This window comes from Talpa europaea (assembly GCF_964194135.1).
Source record: "Talpa europaea genome assembly, chromosome: 16".
Taxonomy (NCBI): Eukaryota; Metazoa; Chordata; class Mammalia; order Eulipotyphla; family Talpidae; genus Talpa; species Talpa europaea.
Window position 1 is genome coordinate 37,370,420 of NC_140084.1, and position 17,813 is coordinate 37,388,232.

General features: G+C 60.1%; 1 protein-coding gene across 1 annotated transcript in view; it reads right to left on the reverse strand.

The window, feature by feature from the left end:
- Positions 1–1,292: 1,292 nt before the first annotated feature.
- NDRG4 (NDRG family member 4) overlaps positions 1,293–17,813 on the reverse strand; it is a gene marked incomplete at both ends in the record, with an annotated part of 36,694 nt that continues 20,173 nt past the window's right edge. Inside the window, 16 exon segments of the mRNA XM_084257265.1 lie at positions 1,293–1,447; positions 2,176–2,214; positions 3,381–3,432; positions 3,541–3,576; positions 3,738–3,785; positions 4,627–4,678; positions 4,758–4,814; positions 5,675–5,778; positions 6,194–6,250; positions 6,327–6,413; positions 7,274–7,334; positions 7,490–7,552; positions 7,639–7,759; positions 7,965–8,092; positions 8,094–8,122; positions 15,293–15,337. Coding sequence (XP_084113391.1) covers positions 1,293–1,447; positions 2,176–2,214; positions 3,381–3,432; positions 3,541–3,576; positions 3,738–3,785; positions 4,627–4,678; positions 4,758–4,814; positions 5,675–5,778; positions 6,194–6,250; positions 6,327–6,413; positions 7,274–7,334; positions 7,490–7,552; positions 7,639–7,759; positions 7,965–8,092; positions 8,094–8,122; positions 15,293–15,337 — 1,134 coding nt within the window.

Genomic DNA, 17,813 nt, shown 5'->3' on the forward strand with positions numbered 1-17,813 from the left:
CTGCAGTTTTCATTGCTCTCCCCTTTCTACCTGTTTTAGGGTGCGAGGCAACTGATTTAGGCTCTGAGACAAATGGCTTCTGGTTTCTGGACCAGGAGATTTTACCCGATGGGTGATGGGAGGCAGGAAGTATATGGCAAGTACTGGGCTGCAGGATGGAGGAGGGGCTGGGTGTGGGGGGAGCCTCTCTCTACTCTGCCCAGCCCCTGACCACTTCAGGAACTTTCACCTCCCATTCGAAGCAAGGCCCAGAGTCCCCCCAGCAGGCTGATATGGCTATGTGGGCCTGAGGAAGTCTTGCTAACTTGAGTCAATAAACTCCTTGTGAGACCTCCATGAAATGTGGCACAGCTTGACCAGAACTCTCCCTAGAAACACATTTCCAGTGACCTTGGCCACGCTGCAGCTGATTGGGTTCCACGGAACTGGGGCCAACAAGGGTCTATAGGAAGCTCACTCACCTGCCTGCTGGTTCACCATGAAGTTCTCAGGGGGTGTGTGCTCAAGGGGTATCTCAGCCTTTAACCTCAGCCGCTCTTCTCCCCCACCCCCACCATCTGGAGATGGAGGACCAGGCCATTTTCTGCCTCAGAATCTCGGCTTCCAAAATGAGACAGGGCCAGGAGGTGATGGAGTGTGTGGGCATTCTGTGGGGTTCCTGTCCTAATCCGTAGGCAGAGAAGCCCTTCCAGCCTCTGCCAGCCTGACCCTGCAGGACCAGCCCAGCCCAGAGAGCACCAGGAAAACCACAACCTGGTAGGAGCGCCCCCTTGTGGCTGCTGTGCAGAAAGCTGCCGCGTAGAGGACAGACTGATGTACTGGTTGGTGCACAGTGAGCTGACCCTGTGCACCTGCTATCCCAGCACCCCCACCTCCGAACCCCATGCCATCTCTAAACCATCCTGCCGGCCATCCATGCTTGCGCCAACCTCAGGTACTATCCTGCACCCTGACTAGAGGATTCAGACTTTCCTTTGCTAGCCAGTCCTCCTCATTCCTGGACCCCACCCTGACTGTGCCGAGGGGTGGGGAATTGGAAGACAGGGTCTATGTCCATTTAACAACATGGGTGAAATGGGGGTGGCGAGGAGTGAGCCCCTCAAACTATCTGAAGACGGTTCTGCCACATCGAAGATAGACCCCCTCATATTCTAAAACAAACGAGAAGTAACCCCATTTTCTCCCCTTCACCCTCACAAAAATAAACTAAAGGGAAATGAGCCAGCTGAGGATGGCAGTGGGACGTCGATGCGGGCGGGGGTAGGTGGGTGTCTTGGAGGGGACCAAGGGCTTCAGCAGGACACCTCCATGGTGTGGTTGACCTGGCCCAGCCCCTCGCTGCTCTCCGAGTGGGTGCAGGCCTGCGGGCGGCTGCCGTCCACTGAGCCGGCACTGGTGAGGGACGCGGTGCGGGAGCGGGCGAGCCGGGTCATGCTGGCCGAGGGCACTGTGGACAGAGACCGCATGGGCATGAGGGGTGGCCGGCTGGGCGAGGCGACCGCGGGCAGGACAAGATTTATGCAAGCAAAGCGGCCAGCAAGACCCCTTCTTCCACCGGCACAGAGGCCCACCCCAAGCCAGGGCCCTGGAGTCTGCTGTCAAGCCTGAGGCATGCAGTGCCAGCAACGTGAGCAAAGGTGGGGGGCCAGGTCTCCCCAGAGGCCAGCAGAACCCTTCTCCCAATAGCCAACCAGAGCTGTGGCCAGAACTGGGTGAGCGGGTCCCCGAGCTGGGGCAGGCATGGTGCTCAAGGATGGTGGGCAGAGGGAGGACGACCTCTGTGAAGAAGGACAAGGCATGGTGGTCAAACTGCCCTCAATGCAGCTTCCGCCCTCATTCAGGGGTTCGCAAGCAAGACTTGCAGGGGGCAACCTCCACTCTCCTGAACGCATCGAGCTCAGGCATGGCCGGGCCCGGTGCTACCTCTGAGAGGTTCTGGCAGCCACGGCCCATGGCAACCTTAGAAGCGCAACTGCTCGACAACCCAGTCAGCCCAGACTCCTCAATGGGGTGCAGCCCACTTGGTCCAGGAGCTCCGGGAGAGCAGGGCTCTGCAGGGGAGCAGGACACAAGGCTCCGAGCCACCGCAAGACGCAGCCCGGCTGCAGCGCTCACTGCACAGAGGGCCACGGAGCAGGCGAGGCCGGGGGCATGCATGGGGCGGGGCCGGGCTACCTGCTCCTCCACTCAGCCTTCGGTCCTTCAAGTGTGCGACTAAGAGAGAAGACAGAGCCAGAGAGGGGCGGGGTGGGGGAGACACAGAACAGGGTGAAGAGGAAAGTCCCGAGGCAGGGGTGGAGGCAGGCCAGAGATGACAGGAAAGGACTAGATGGCCGGGCGGGGCCTGAGCTTTGAGCCCCACTCCCGCCACCCACCATGGCAGGCTGGGGCCCTCGTTTTGCCCACCTTCTCCAGCCTGGGCAGCAGCAGGGAGGGCCCGTATCATTAGCCCCAGGGCCCTCGCCTTCCTGCTGGGCCTCAGTCTACCCCCCCCCTTGCATAGAATGGGAGAGGTAACACCCCCAAACCCCTCCCCCTTGGCACTTCTTAAGGGCCCTGAGAATACCTCCCAGCCCCAAGTTGCAGATGCCCCAGCACCTGTGCCCAAGCCCTGCCTCAGAGGCCTGAGGCCCATGTCTGGCGTTCGCTGGGCCCCTCTGCCCGAAGTCTCCACAGGAAGCTAGAGGGAGTTCTACTCCGGAATGTTCCCCTGCCCTCCCCCGCCAGACCCCGATTTCCTCAGGAGGGAGAATTTATTGAGAGGAAGTTTGATTTTGGCAGGAGAGCTGGGTATGGGTGCCAGAGGCGTGCTGTGAGGGGAGTGTGTGTGCCCATTGGGCTCAGGGAGTGTCTGGGTGGCTCATCCTGGCACAAGCAGGAGTCTGGAGTGAGAGGGGCAAACAGGAGGCCAGTTCCAGCCCACAGCCTGTCACTTGAGGGTCTTCAGGATGCCACCCCAGCTTCCCTGGCTTCAGTCCTCCTAACACCTGATGGCCCCCTCATCCAAGACCACTCCTGGGGCTCCCTGGGACTCTGCACCTCCATGGCCAGAGTCCTCCTCAGGTGCGTCGGCCTAACGGGGTGTGTGGTATGTCTGACAGACCTTCCCCAGCACCACACAGGCCAGGCTTGGCCCCCACAGACTGAGAGGAGAGCCCCCCAATCCAACAGCCCAGCACTGCATGAGAACAGGGTTCCAAGACCTCCCCAAGGCACAGGAGTGCAGGGCACAGCCTGAACGACCGATTTTGTGGGTGTCCAGAGATGGGGGCACATGGCCCAGCACCCCGCCCAGTAACACAGAGCTCCCACACCCACAGGGGGCACAGGTACACCTTCTGCCTGGTCTCTGGTGGGGCGGGGCAGGGAGGTACACTTACTGTAGCCCATGCCTTGCAGGAAGTATTTGAAGGCCTCAGTCAGCTTTCCGGGCTGCAGGAGAGGGATTTAGTTAGTGTTTTAGCTAACTGCCGGGGTGGAAGGTGGGGCAGAGGCTCCCTCACCCCAGGCTAGTGAGGAAAGGAAGGCCAAGTGTCTCACCTGTGTGACCTGGGGGAGCCCTCCGGAATCTGCCATCTGTAGGGAAGAGAGGGAGAGCTGAGCAGGGCCCCTCAAGTACCGGACCGGCTTGGTGACCAGACGCAGCATCCCATGCCCACCCCAGCCGGGACCCCAGGAAGCCCCTCTCTGGGGTGGGCCCATGGTGGGGAGCTGGCCCTGGGCTGAAGGGAGCTCACCTTCAGGAAGGTGGTGGTGGTTGGGTCCAACTTGGAGTTGCAGTCAACCTGGACACAGGAGCGAGACTCAGCAGAGCCGGGGACAGAGCTGGGGCTTCAGGGCAGGTTCTATACTCAGAACTGCTGGGAAGGGGTGCAGAGGGCAGGCCCAGGCCCAGCAACTAGGCCCTGACTGAGGCCATCCCTCCCCAGGCAGCTTTCTAAAAGGCCAAGCCCCCTGGAGATCAGGAAGCAGCCCCCCAAGACTCAGATTCATTCCCATCTGCTGAAAAAACTCAGCAATGTCCTCACAGAAGACCGGGCCACCAGGGCGGGAATGGCCTGGGGCTGAGGGTGTCGATAGTGAGGGGTGGGAGTAAAGGGGCCTTGGCCTGGATCAGGATGGCTGCTGTGGCTCCCAGCTCTGCTCCCCCAAACCCTCAGGCCAGGGTGGCAAGCAGTAGCTTCTGTATAGCTGGGCACTGTGGGGCACTCCTGGACCCAAACCCCCAGGGTCCCCAGAAGAGGTGACACACGGTCTCCAAAGGTAAAAGGTGCCAGGGGTGGTGATCAAGAGGGGCCGCTGCTGTGCTGGTGAATTACTCACTGCATGACGACAAATAACTCTTATTTTAGAGAAACGTGTCTCTGCGTCTGAAGTGGGTAGAGATGGAGGTGGGGGCCCTGATGGAAGGGCCCCAGTTTCTTCCCGCCTCCAGGTCTCATCACCTCAAGGAGGGGGGCTTATGCCACACCCTGATGCCAGGTCAGATGATGGATAAGCAAGCAGCCCACCGGACCAGTGCCTGTCCCCGAGGCTTCCCTGGGTTGGGTCAGGAATTGGCCCTGGGGGCCAGGGACTCCCTAACTCCTGCACCCCACCCCCTATCAGGGCCCATCCCTCACTCACCACCCCGTCCTCAGCAGGCGCATTGTCCCCAACCACCAGCATCACGGGGCAGCTGCAGACAGAAGAAAAGGGCTGACTGGCCTGGCGTGGGGGCAAAGGTGGGGCAGGCGGCAGGCTGAGCGGGCACTCACCGGAGCGTCTTGGCATTGGGCACTGTTCCGGGTCGGTTGATGTCCAGGTCTCTGCGGCTGCAGGGAGAGGGGGTAAGGTGGCATCCCAGGATGGCGGGAGCGAGGGGCATCCCCAAGCCTGACTGCTGCTTCAGCCACACCCCAGCTCCCTGTGTGGCAATTATGACCCGGGACACCTGGAGGCCCCTGCTGGTCCCTGATTGGGGCCACCCCGGCTAGTCAACTCACAGTGAACAGGATCCAGCCGGGAAAACAGGGAGACAGGCCTGTTCTGCACAAAAGGGACTCCAGGGCTCTCCTCAGCCTTGACTTCTCTGGACTCACAACTCATGCCAGGGGACCCTCAAAACTGACTCTGCCCCTGCAAGCACTGGGGAGCTGTGCAGCACCTCCAGAGCTGTGAGATTCCTGGCCGCAGGGGAGGCAGGGCCTGGGCCTCAGCTCTCCCTTGTTTCCCCAGTACCATGCACACAGCAGGTACCTAATAGATATTTGTAGGAGAAAAGAAAGGAGGGCGAGCAGATGGGGCAGGGCCTGACTATTCCCCCGCAGGTCAACCCCAAAACCCCAAAGAGCAGAGTTGGAAACCCTCACACTTCCTCCCACCATCCCCCCTACAGATGTCAGCACACAGGGGTACAGGGGAAAGACATGTGGTCCACATCTATCACTACACCCAGTGACATGCCCCAGGAAGGCCTGGAGGAGCCCCCAAAGCAGAGCCCAAAGCCCTCCTGGTCCCCAGCCCCTCTGGGGGTGTGACCCTGGGCAAGAAGCGCTGTCTCTGGCAGGCTCTGTAATCAGCTCCTCAGCAAAGCGCAGTGAGTGTGTCCATTCCCCATAGGCGGCTGTAGGGGTGGGGGTTCCCCAACAGAGGGTGCTCCCTGCCACCCGGTGCCACAGACCCCCATCCACACCTGTTGTACATGTTCCAGAAGAGCTGCAGGTTGGCCTGGTTCACCACGTTCGCGATCTGCTGCCGGTAGCTCTGCACCAACTCTGTGTTATTCACCAGCTCTTCCTGGGCGCAGAGGGGTGCACAGGGTGCGCGAGGAGGACGCACAGAGGACGCACGGGTTCAGAGGGGTGTGCGCATCACCTTCACCTCCAGAGCAGCCCTCGCCCCACTCCCAGCGCAGGGGCGGGGAGGATGGGGGACCGTGGGGGGGGGGTGAACGAGGGGGCGCAGTATCGTGGGGGCCGGGCCTCAGGAGCCCGGAGAGGCTCCAGACCCAACCTTGTGCTGCCTCATGACCAACCACAGAATAGGGGGTGTGATAGATCGGATGGCGCATATCCCCGCACATGCTCACACCCGCCCGGCTGAGGGGGCGCAGAAGCAGGGCGCCCCTGAGAGTGGGAAGACTCGGGGCCTGAGGCTCCACGAGAGCCAGGCCAGCCCCACTCCCACTCCCGGGGTGAGCGGACCCCCTTACCTGGCTGAAGAGGTGGGAGAGCACCGTGTCAGGTAACGTGCTGGTCAGGCCAGAAAGCTGTGGGCCAGGCGGAGGGCAGGTGTGAGGGCCACCCTAGCTCCCAGCCCCACACCCCCAAGGGGTGCACGCTCACCTTGGTGGCAGCCCAGTCGATCCAGCCTTTGCCGTTGGGGTCGATGTTCATCAGCACCAGCCCTTCCACCAGGTCGGGGAAGATGAGCTGCCCGGAGAGAAGAACGCAGGGCAGGGGGTGATGGGGAGCCCCAGTCCTCGTGCCTAGAAAATGCTGTAGAATCCTGGCTTTGCTGATGCGTGGGAGGATGGGCAGGAGCAGAGAACCCACACCCGCAACTGGCCTCAGGTGGGTCCTGCCCCATGGTCGCGCCTGCTCCACCTGCTGCCCCTCAGCACTTCGAGTTGACTCTAGGCCTATGCCAATGAGTCTCAGTCCTTTTAACATAACTTTGAAGATGCAGCTGTTGTAAAACAGGATGAAACATTTTGTTTCTTTGCTTTTGTAGAAAGTGAAGTCCTGGAGATTTTAAGAAACTGCTTTAGGGGAAACAGTAATATGCATGCCCAGTGCCAGCCTCCATCTGGGGTGGCATGAAAGGGCTGCGGTTCCAAAAGGATTAAGTGCTGAGGACCAACCGGAGCCGAAAAATCCACTTAAAATTCAGTTTTTCTTTCTAGAGATGAAAAGCTTGTGGGGTCCTACCCGGCAGGAAGTTTTTGAAATGTGACTTCTTTAACCCTCACACACTTAATAGATTCGTGTTTAAATAGGGCCCTAGTTATTGATGCGTGAGCAGGATGACCCTTATCATGTGGTTAGAACAATCAGTTGTATAGTTTGATGCTCACAGGGATCTTGGCTTTGGATAATAGTTAAGTTTATAGTCTCTTGAGGAAATATGAGAAAAGTAACCCTTTTAAAGTTTTCTTGAAGGAAAAAAGTTAAAAAGTGAGGAGATGGACGAGGAGGAAGGCAGGAAGACAGGGAAGGTTCTTGCGTTGAAGGGAGCAGCCCAGCAGAGACCAGACCTGGGGGGGTCAGGAGGATGGGTGGGGGACACTCACTGCAAACTTGGCCAGCACGTAAGCTCCGGCTCCCACTCCGATGCCAATCACGTACTTGAACCTGGCGGAGAGCACGTTGGTCACTCGAGGGCCCGGAGTGTCAGTTGCACAAGTGCCATCGGGAGCAGCCCACGCCCCAGCCCGCAGTCCTCAGCTGGAGCCTGGGGTGCGTTTGCGCCCCAGGGACCCCCAGCACAGGCGCAGGGCTGGACTCACCCAAAGTGCTGTACCACGCTGGGAAGCATGGCCGCAAGCTGCTCCATGGAGGGGAACTGGTACCTGCCGGCAGAGCGCAAGGTCAGGCCCAGGTGCAGCCTGGGACACATGCTGGGGAGGTGGTGAGGAGGGGGATCCCGGCTACCTACCCCTGAGGGAACTGAGACGCCCCCACCTGCTGACCAGGGGCATCCACATGGCACACCACAAAGTGCTTGGTGATCTCCTGCATGTCCTCGAAATTGAAGAAGGTGTTGAAGCACAGCTTGTCTGCAAGACACACGCCCCAGTGCTGAGCAGAGGGGGAGCCCGTGGCCCAGAGGGGAAGTGAGGCCCGAATGGCTAAGGGCACAGAGCCGGGGCAGGTGAGGATCCACGGGGGCCTGTGAGGAGGGAGGGAGTCCCACTGCTCCGGCAGATTCGAGACATGGTGGGGGGTGTGGAGGGAGGCTGGATAAGGCTGGGGTGTACTTACGGTTGAGGCCCACATCATGGTAGGTGAGGATGGCTGGGCGGTTCCCCTTGGGGGAACCCCGGATCACCACGTGCAGAAGGCCATAAGGCGTTTCGATGTCATGTTCCTGGAGGGGAGACATGGCGCTGGACTCTGAGCAGCCCCCACTCCTGGCTCACCTGGGGAACAAGGCTGGGGAACAGCTGGGGGGCAGGTGTTGGACCTGGGGTGGGGCATCCACCCTACAGTGGTGGGGTATCTCATTCTCATCAGCTCAAGCAGCTCCCAGAGAGGACAGGCCAGATGGAGCACCCCTTTCCCATGGGATTCAGTTCAGGGACAACGTGAACTGGCTGTGCAGGAAAGTGCTGGTCCCCTCTGCAAAGAGGGGTGGGGGTGTGAGCCCAACCGGGCCTTGCTGTGCTTAGTCCTCCAGGGTACAGAGACCCATGTTTTCCCTCCCCACAGCCCCTCCAGGACAGCTCTGCCCCCCAGCCTGAGCCCCACCCTCACCATATTCCTCCCCCACCCAGAACCTTTCAAGGGCTTGGCTCCTGAAGGGGAAGGGCCTGAAAAGCTCTGCCCAGAATCCTGGGTAAACTGGGAGGTAAAACTACCATGCCAGCAAGCCAGCCCACAACAACCACCCCAGCCTGGCCCCCACCTCCAGGCTCTCCCTCCTGCTGTTCCTTTCACCTGGAGACCCCCTTCCGTGATGCCCAAGGCCTCCCTTCAGCAGGGCCGGGCTAGACCACCCCCTCCCCCACCCCAGGCCTCCTGCAGTGGCCGCCAGGATCATCCTGTGTTCATGCCCTTGGCTAAGCTCCTACGGGAACAGGAGCTGGAGGCTGCAGGTTCAAGACCCGCTCTGGCCCTTACTGTGTGACTCTCAGCAGGGCAGTCACTTCTCCGTGCCTCGGCCACCTCTGCCAGAGCCATCTCAGAGCAACTCTGTGAGAAGTAAAGAAGCGGATGTCTCTGGAGCGTTCAGCACCTGGAGGGGGCCCCAGAAAGGGGGGTGTGGTGCTGGCCTCTCCCTGAGCCCTGGGGAGGTGCCCCCCTAGCTGGTCCCTCTGCAGACCGGTTGCTCTTGGCTACCCAGTGGGAAAACTCCAAGAGCAGCTGAGACCACAGGCTGGCCCTGTACTGCAAGGCACCCTGGAAACCACAGGGGGTGGCCCAGTGATCTGCAGGGTCCTGGGTAAGGGGTGACAGGAACATGACTGAGCACCTACTGTGGCTTCTACATTATATAAGAAGACCCCATTCCCCCCCATTTTGCAGATGGAGATCACAGAGGTTCACAGCAAAGCTAACTTCCTACCTCCAAGGGGAACGGGGAGCCTTGGGGTAGGAGACATTATTGGGGACTGGCCTCAGGCCTGGGTTCAAAGGACCACTGTCAGGTCTGTGTCTCCGGAAGGGAATGACAAAGTGGAGTCAACCTCAGGGCCAAAGGCCACACCCTGGGAACTACATTCCTTCCATGAGGCCCTGTTCAATCAATCCTGATGTCCTCCAGGTCCATCATAGCCTCCCGGCATCCCAGGCCTGGCCTCCCTCAGGGCCATCAGAGCAAGGAGCACTGCCTGCTCACTGGCCACTGGCCGCACGCTTTTCTTGTAGCTTCTCGTCGGCTCTTCACAGGGACCCAAGCCACAGGAAACTGAGGCTGGGAAAGAAATGACTTGTTCAAGGTCAAGTGCAAAGTAGGCAAGGTGGGCTGTGCCAGGGGATATATCCCAGGCTGCATTTTCTGAGGAGGAGCTCATGTTCCACCCAAGAGACTTCTGAGCAGGCAGGCAGCCTCTCCATGGTGGCCTGTCCCTATGGGGAGCTGGGGGGCCCTGCTGTATCCCCACCCTCTGTGCTCTCCTGGCCTTGGGAAGGTGAGGGCTGGGGCAAGAGCTGCAATGCGCTTCCTGCGGCAGATGGAAGAGATGACCCGAGAGGGGTCTGCTCCAGCCCTGCCGGGTCCTCCACACCCAGACTTCCACTGTCCATGGGTGTGTGTAGGGGGAGCTCCCCCCTCCCAGGCCTGGTGGGGCCACCCTGGTTCTCTGAGACAGTGGGACTCAGCCAAGGGCCCGCCTCACTGAGGCTCAGGTCCCCAGAGGCTGGAAGGGCAAGGCCCTGGGCAGGACATAGGTCCAGTCGGTTACCCAGTGACCTTGGCCCAACCCTCCTGCCCACCTCCCTGAGCCTCCTCTGACCCAGGAGCTCAGGCCCAGCTCAGCCTGATAGAGGCTAAACACCCTGTCCTTTGGGGTGCTGCACAGGGTGAGGGGCGTCCCAAGTACTCGAATCCCCCAGCCCCCAACACTCCCATTGGCTCCTGGTGACATCAGAGCCCAGCCTCCCATCTCCCGGAGGGCTTCGGAGCAGCGGGCGGGCTGCACTGCGACAGCAAGGGAGGGGGGCTCTGCCGTCCCCTCCGGCCTATGGGTCTCACCTCGCCCGTGACCTTGAGGATTGGGGGGCCTCCAAGTTGGGCTTCAGTGCGCAGCGGGAGGTGGGGGGGCTAGTACAGATTCCCGTCAGCCGCATCAATAATTCAGGGGACGTGAGCTGCACCAGCGGTAGGCGCTGACGTCTCTGCCTGGGCTGTATTGGACCGGGCAGGAGGGTGGGGATGGGGTGGACAGGCAGGTCTCCCCTAGCCTCTCCCTCCATGAGGAAGAGCAGCACAGACCCTGGGCACCTGCTGCCACGGGCAAAGGAGGCCTCCTGGTCCCCCAGGACTCACGGCTCCAGCGGCTCCAGCGTTATCTTTCTCCACCCACAAAAGAAGGCACGACTCTCTCCTCACGCCCTCCCCCATGGAGCCCCAGTCTGAAGGCCGAGTTAGCACCATTACCCAGACCACCCAGTCCCTGCCAGGCCGGTGCTGCAGTGCCCTGGGGACCAAGGAGGAGTTGCAAGCAACTCCCGAAGAAGGAAGAGGCCATTGGTCGTGTTGGCACTGCAGTGCGGCCAGCGAACAGCCAGGAAGCGCCCCCAGACTCAGGAGGGCAGACGCCCCCTCTGCATGCACAGACACCCAGACACAAGCAGGGCACCCAACCTCCCCCCTGCCTCCACCTGGCTGTCCCAGGGATGAGGCAGACGCCAGCCGGGCATGTGTGGGGCGAGGGCCTCCAACAGTGCGGTGCTCAGGCGGGCACCCTGGTCCACCCTGGCTTACAGACAGCCAGCCCTCCCCGCCCACCCCAGCCCCATCAGCAGCTACCGCCGGCTGCAGGCCGGAGGCCAGGGAGCCAGGAGCCTGCGGGCCCCATGGTGAGCCATCGAGGCAGATCGGCCACCGGAGGTGGGCAAAGGATGCCCCCTGCTCCCTGCCCGCCTGGCAGCTCCGAGCGCGCTCACTCACCCCATCCCAGCACTCCGGCATCTTGCCGAGGGAGGCCACCTGCCTCGACCACGAAGGGCAAACAAAGACCTGAGTCACCGGGGCTCAGGGGGAGGGGGCAGCTTCAGTGGGAGACCCGAGGCTCTGCGCTGGGGCACCGCTCCCGGGCCATTTATACGCCCAGCCTGGCCCGGCCTTGGCCGCCCCTCCCTGCCGCGGGGTTTCTGAGCTGCCACTCGCTCACCCGGAGCCCCGGCCGCCAGATTGGCTGTTGGGAGGCAAATGTGGCTGCAATTGGCTCCCGAGGCCTTCCCTCAGCCCAGCCTCTGCTCCTGCTCCTCCCACTCCCTGCCAGACACATCCCTCCCTGCTGGCCCCCAGCCCCTGCATCTTCCGCCCCCCAGCACACAGGCACACACCCACAGCTGCAGCTGCACAGGGTCCTGGGAGGCAGGCCAGGAGGCCGAACTACAGGTGCACCCTGGGCCAGGTACACAGACACCTCCCGCCGGTGTAGGGCAGGATGGGCACACCGGCGTGCCCAGGGGACCCTACCTGAGAGGGCCCCAGCCCCAGTCACCAGATCTGAAAGCCTGGATCACTTAAGCTTGAGGGCAAGCGGGGAGCCACTGCTGTCTGGGTCAACCTGGGTGGTGACTCTGTCCCAGGGTTCGGATCCTTCCCTGCTGGCCAGGGTGTCCCCTAGGGCTCACGTTGCGGAAATGGGGATTCGAGGCTGGGGGCCTGGACAGAGTGCTGCCCTGCTCTCCCCACCCCCGTGCTGGAGGCTACCAGAGGGAGGAGGGGCAGGAGGCAGCCTGGCAAAGTGGGCATGCCACTCCTGCAGACCCACCCAGCTCCAGTGGGGCCTGGTCCCAGGGCCCTGGGGAGCAGGAGGCAGGGAACTCCTCAGGCTCCAGGTTCTGTCCTCCTGAGCAGCAAGGATTATTTGGGTGGGGAGCTGGCTAGAGACTCCCAGATAAACAGAAAAGGGGAGGGAGAGCGCAGAGGAGAGGAAATAGGCCAGGGAGGTGAGTGGAGGAGGGAGCCCAAGGGCTGGGAGAAGCAGGAGCAACAGAGAAGGGAGGGGTGCTAGGCGCCTGTGCCCCCGTTCTGCCTCTTTGGTGAAGGAACGTGCCACTCACCCCAACCCAAACTACAACCCTGCACCCTGGCTGGCTGCCTTGGGGAAGGCGGTCACCTCCCAGCATGCCCAGTGACCCGGTCAACACCTGCCATGCACCCTATTCTTGGCACATCCTCTGCCCATGGACACCAACTTCCCCTCCATCTCTGACCTTCTGTGCTGGGGGGCCCAGAGTTAGGGGGCTGGACCCTGTCTCTCCCAAGGCAGCCAAGCTGTGGACCTGGGGGGTCCCCCTGGCCCCTCATGTTCTGGCCATGCTCAGCAGCCACTTCAGCACAGAAAGACGCTTGAGTAACTGAGGCAGCCAGCCCCTCACAGCCCACAAATCCACCCTTGTCCTTCTTGAAGTGGGGTGGGCTTTCTGTCACCAAACCCATCCAACCCATGCCCACCCCAAACTCTGACTTCTGAGTGGCTCTCCCACGTGGGAAGCTGACACTGCCCACACCAAGCCACAGGCCCTGCTTCTCAGTTCACGGGCTTCAAATCCACAGAAATGAGTTGAAGTCCCGGCTTCCTCACCCACCAGCCGGGTGACTTTGGCCAAGATGTTTTAACATCTGGGTGCATCAGGCTCAAGTGTAACGCAGGAACGTGCCTGCCTCACAGAGGCCCCATCGGGGTGAAGGAAAAGCTGCATAAATCACACTAGACCTGACCCCACCCCTGCCCAGGCTGGCAGATGCCTGGCAGAAGAGAAATGGTGGGTCCATGTTTCTCCTAACTGCTGGCCCCTCCTCCAGAGGCCACGACTGTGGCCCAACAGCAGCCTCGTGTCCTGCTCTCCAAGCCCAGCACCGGCCACAGCTCTGCCACTTTTCTGCTGGGTGACCTTGAGCAAGTCAGCCGACCTCTCTGAGCTCCTGCATTGTAAGCGGGAGAACCGCCGTGCCCACTGCAAGCATACCCCATAACCACCACACGAGAAAGGATGAAGAAACCAAGAAAGGATGAGGAAACAAAAACACAGTTCATTTCCCACTTGGCTATCCAGGCAGGAGGGGAGCTGACCTGCCTCTTCGGGCTCTGGGCCTGAGGTCACATTATTCACGGAAGTAGATGTTTAGTAGCACGTCTACAACATGCCAGGCTCTAGTCAAATGTTCCACGTGTTACCTCATTTTAACCTCTTAAAATCCACTTTACAGGTGAAAAAAAATGAAGCACAGAGAGGTTTGGTAACCTGCTCGACATCACACAGCCAGTGGCACAGATATAGGAATCAGGCCCCACAGATATAGGAACCAGGGTGGGAAGGGACACTACTCAAGACCCTGGCGTTGGTGGCCACTACTCTCTGTCAGCGGGACCCTGAGCACCCAACCTTGGGCACCATCCTCCACCCTATAAGCCCCCAGGGAGGTCTGAGCTGCCTGTCTAGCCATTCAAACGAGGGCCTGATGTTCTGGAGGTCCGGTGTCCCATACGTAAAGGCAAGACCTGGACCCAGGTGTGACTCTTTTGTCCTCTGGCCTCTCCCCTGGCTGGGCCCACTGAGGCCAGCCACCTGCCACCTTGAAATGGACTAAAATCCCTGCCAGGCCTTGGCTCAGATAAGGACCATCCTTGAAACCACTTTTTCTTAAAAAAAAAAAAAAGAGTAGCCCCCTTTTGGTGCGATGACTATAAGGAAGGCCCCCTTTACCAAGGCCTGGATTTTGAGGACCAGGGTCCCACACACCTGGGGCAGGAGCCCCCCAGGCTGGGCATAGCACCCAGGTATGAAGGACCCAGGGTTCCCACTCTCCTATAGCACCCCCGCTGCGTGTGTGTGTTTGGGGGCTAGAAGTCAGCACCCTAGGCCTTGGCTGGTCCCACTGGGTATCAGGCGGGGGCCGGCTGCTCTGAATTTGTCCGCAGCCCAGCCTGGAGAGGCGGGGATGTTTGTCCACACATACTCAACCTCATTCAGAGCAGGGAGGACAAAGAGAACCCCTTGAGTGCCTGTCCTGACCTCCACTGGGGCCATCTGGAGGCCACATCCCTCCCCCTCAGCTCTCTCCACCCCCCTCCAGCCACCCCCCAGCAGCCCAGTCCCTGTATTTGGGCTGACACTCCCTGGGGACCAGAGCAGGCACAAGGGCCACCTTGCTGCCTCTGCTGACTTTTGTCCTTGAGGGGCCTGGCAACCCAGGGCCAGACACCGAGCCCCATCGGATCCCTGCCACACGCGCCTGGGGGAGGAGCCCGCCAGCCGCCCCACTTCCGCGTCACCCCTTGCGTCCAGACCACGAGGCTGGGGCTGTCACGGGGCTCAGAGACTGACCCAAATTGAAGTCAGGCCCAGGCAGGAGGAGTGGCCGGGGCTCGGCCTGCTGAGTCGGATGCTCTGATGGCCAGAGGGCCCCAGAACCCAGTGAAAACTCAAACGATTTCAGAGACCTGGAAATAAACTGTCGGGCTCAGAGGGGACAAGTGGTGGCCAGTGAGCAAAACCATCATGCGGAGGCACAAAAACAAAGAACGATCTCAGTTTTCACAGGGAACCTGGCATGGAGCTAAAGAGACACGGTTGTCCCGGCAACAGCTGCCATGGAAACAGGAGCTATTTCAGAGCATCAACCTGGCTTTCATTGGAGGAAAATGCTGATTCAGAAACAGCACCCCCTCACTCCCCTCTCCACCCTCACTCCCCATCTTGTTTAGGTGGAGGGGGGCTCTCTCCACCTGGCAGGGGGCAGGAAGAACTGTTGTCAGCAAACTGGGTGGTCCTGGAGGCTTCTGGGTGCCCAGCCCCTGACCTGAGGATGGCGGCACACGAAGGGCTGAGACCCTCCTCTGGGACAGGTTGGGTGGGGCGAGGGGCCGCTCGGCTGTTGGTCTCCCATCTCCAGAGGCTGAGCAGAGACCTACCTTCCATTCTGTGTCCTCAGTCAAGAGGAAGGTGTCGGAGTTGTCCTAAGGGAGACAAACAGAAGGAGTGGAACATTAGGCCCCAGCTGCGGGATGGGGTGGCATGAGACAGGCCATAGAGGCTCCCCACTGAGCAGACTCCCTCTGTTCCCCAAGTCTATCTTTATGTTAACAAAAGCAACCCAGGGCTTCCCAAGCGCCAGCACTGGCTTCTGAGTGACTGGGGGCTGAGCCTCCAAGCAGCAGCTCACAAGGCTCTTACCTATTAGCCTAAATGGCCAAGATTTCCATTTCTCAAGTGAGAAGGGCGAGGCTCAGAGAGGCTGAATCACACGGCTAGAAAGTGGCAGAATCTCTAACTCTGCATCCTTGCTATTGGTCCCCCACTTTGCCTTGCTGCCTCCCTACCCCCCACCCCACTGTGCCTTTTCAAGGTCTGGCCATCAAGGGTAAAGGCCAGAGGTGGGGGAAGGAGGAAAGAAGTGGGCATGACTCTCACCCCCCTCTTTAGGGATGGGGGAGCTGAGGAAGAAAAAGAGGGATTTCTGTTTTTTTTATTTTTGCATAGAACTGGGGTACAGGCCAGAGGTGCAGGGGGTGAGAGGATCATGAGAGACAGAGTGGGGAGCAGAACAGGCAGACTGACTGAAATACACTGCTGAGGGGAGCAGTGGGCGAGACAGGAGAGGTCTGCCGCGCCATGTGGGTAGCTCCCTGGTTGGGGATCGAACTCAGCCAGTAGGAGTGATAGTGCTGAGACTTAACCCCTAGGCCACCAGGGAGGCCAGAAGGGGATTTCTGACCTGCACCGAGGAGCCGTCTGGCTGGGCCTGTGGCAGCTGCACCAGCCTCTCCAGCCCCGCCTGCTCCCTGGTCTCAGGGCAGCGATTTCCCTGCGTTAGGCTCATTTGCACTGGATGGAGAGTCTGACTGGTGCCTTCCCGCTGGCCTGCTGGTGCTGAGGGTGGGCCCACACCTGGCTCTGCTTTCAGCATAAAGCCTGGCATGGGCTCCCCAAACACACAGATGTGGATGAGCAATTCTCACTTTGCAAATGAGGGAACTCAGCGGGATACACCCACTATTCACCCAGCTCCAGAGGAATGGGGGTTCAGTGTGTCAGAGTTACTAGACTTCATCCCCTCCAAGCCCACCCTCTACACACACCACCTGGACCTCTGTCTTAACTTCTTACTGAGTCTAGAACCCTCTCTGGTTCCCCCCGCTCGGCTACATCAGGTCACTGAGCCTCAGTGTTTGTGGGAAGTCAACGAGAAGCACATGTTAGCTGTTCTTCCCTCCTTGAGCTTGGGAGTGGGAAGGCAAAGAATGAAAACCAGTAATTCTGATACTTCATTCTCATAAGAAGGAAAAGTTCAACCCCCGAATTCCGGCAGGTGGGAGTGGTGGAAAAATCAGATGGCACTAGAGGGTCTCACACCCAAAGAAGAAAGGCCCTCTGAGACTGCGATTAAAAATGGCACGGCTGAGGGCCTTCCCGGTGGTGCAGTGTTTGAGGGTTGTGAAGCTGCCCGCAGCCTCTGCGGCGCTGGTTCGATCCCTGGCTGCTCCCCGGCCACCGGAGGAGGGTCCCACATGGCGCGCAGACCTCTCCTGCCGCCCGCTGCTCCCCTCAGCAGTGTACTTCAGTCCTTCTGCCTGTTCTGCTCCCTGCTCTGGCTCTGGTGAATTCTCTCACCCTCCCGCGCTTCTGACTGTACCCAGTGCTTGTATGTATAAATAAATAAATAAATCTTAAAAAAAAAAAAAAATGGCACGGCTGAGCCTGGCCCATGGGTTCATTGGGGCCTAGGGGTCTGCATGGGGGCGGGAAGAGGAACATGGAGGCGTTACCTCCCAGAATCCCTAGGAACCGGGAAGGAAGGGGCCGGGCCTGGGGAAAGGGGACGGGCTGGTTGTTGATGAAATCTGCTCACCTGAAGACCTTGCACAAGGTGGGGAGTGGGAAGGGACATTCCTCAAGACTCTGGTGGGGGGGGGTAGTTATCTCAGAGAAAGACATCACTGAGGGTGAGGCAGATCATGGCAGGGAGCTATGTGCTCTTGGGGTGCTGGGAGAGGCGCAGGAGACCAAAACCAAGAAACAGTAGGAATAACGCAAGCCAATCCAGGGACAAACCCCGCTCCCCTTTTACACACACAGGCCAAGGAGGAACATTCCAGGAAGACAGGTAAGAGCCCGGTCCAGGTGCTGCAGCAGTTCTCCTGGAGCAGGGGACACCCCAGGCTAAGTGACAGGAGCGGTAAGTCCGGCAGGGGTCATGGGTGGGGACGGCAGGTGGCGGTGGACACAGTCCCTCCTCACTCAACGCAGAGGTTTTGCACCGAGCAGGTGTGGGAGATTTAAAAAGGGAAAAGAACAGGTTCTTCCACACGCGGCACATGGCAAGGAGGGGATCTGTCTGCCAGGGTAACAGCCTGGGGAGGCGAGCAGAAGAGCTCCAGCAGGCACTGGTTACTGGGGAGAGCCTAGGAACTCCAACACGTGGAGTCCCAGCAG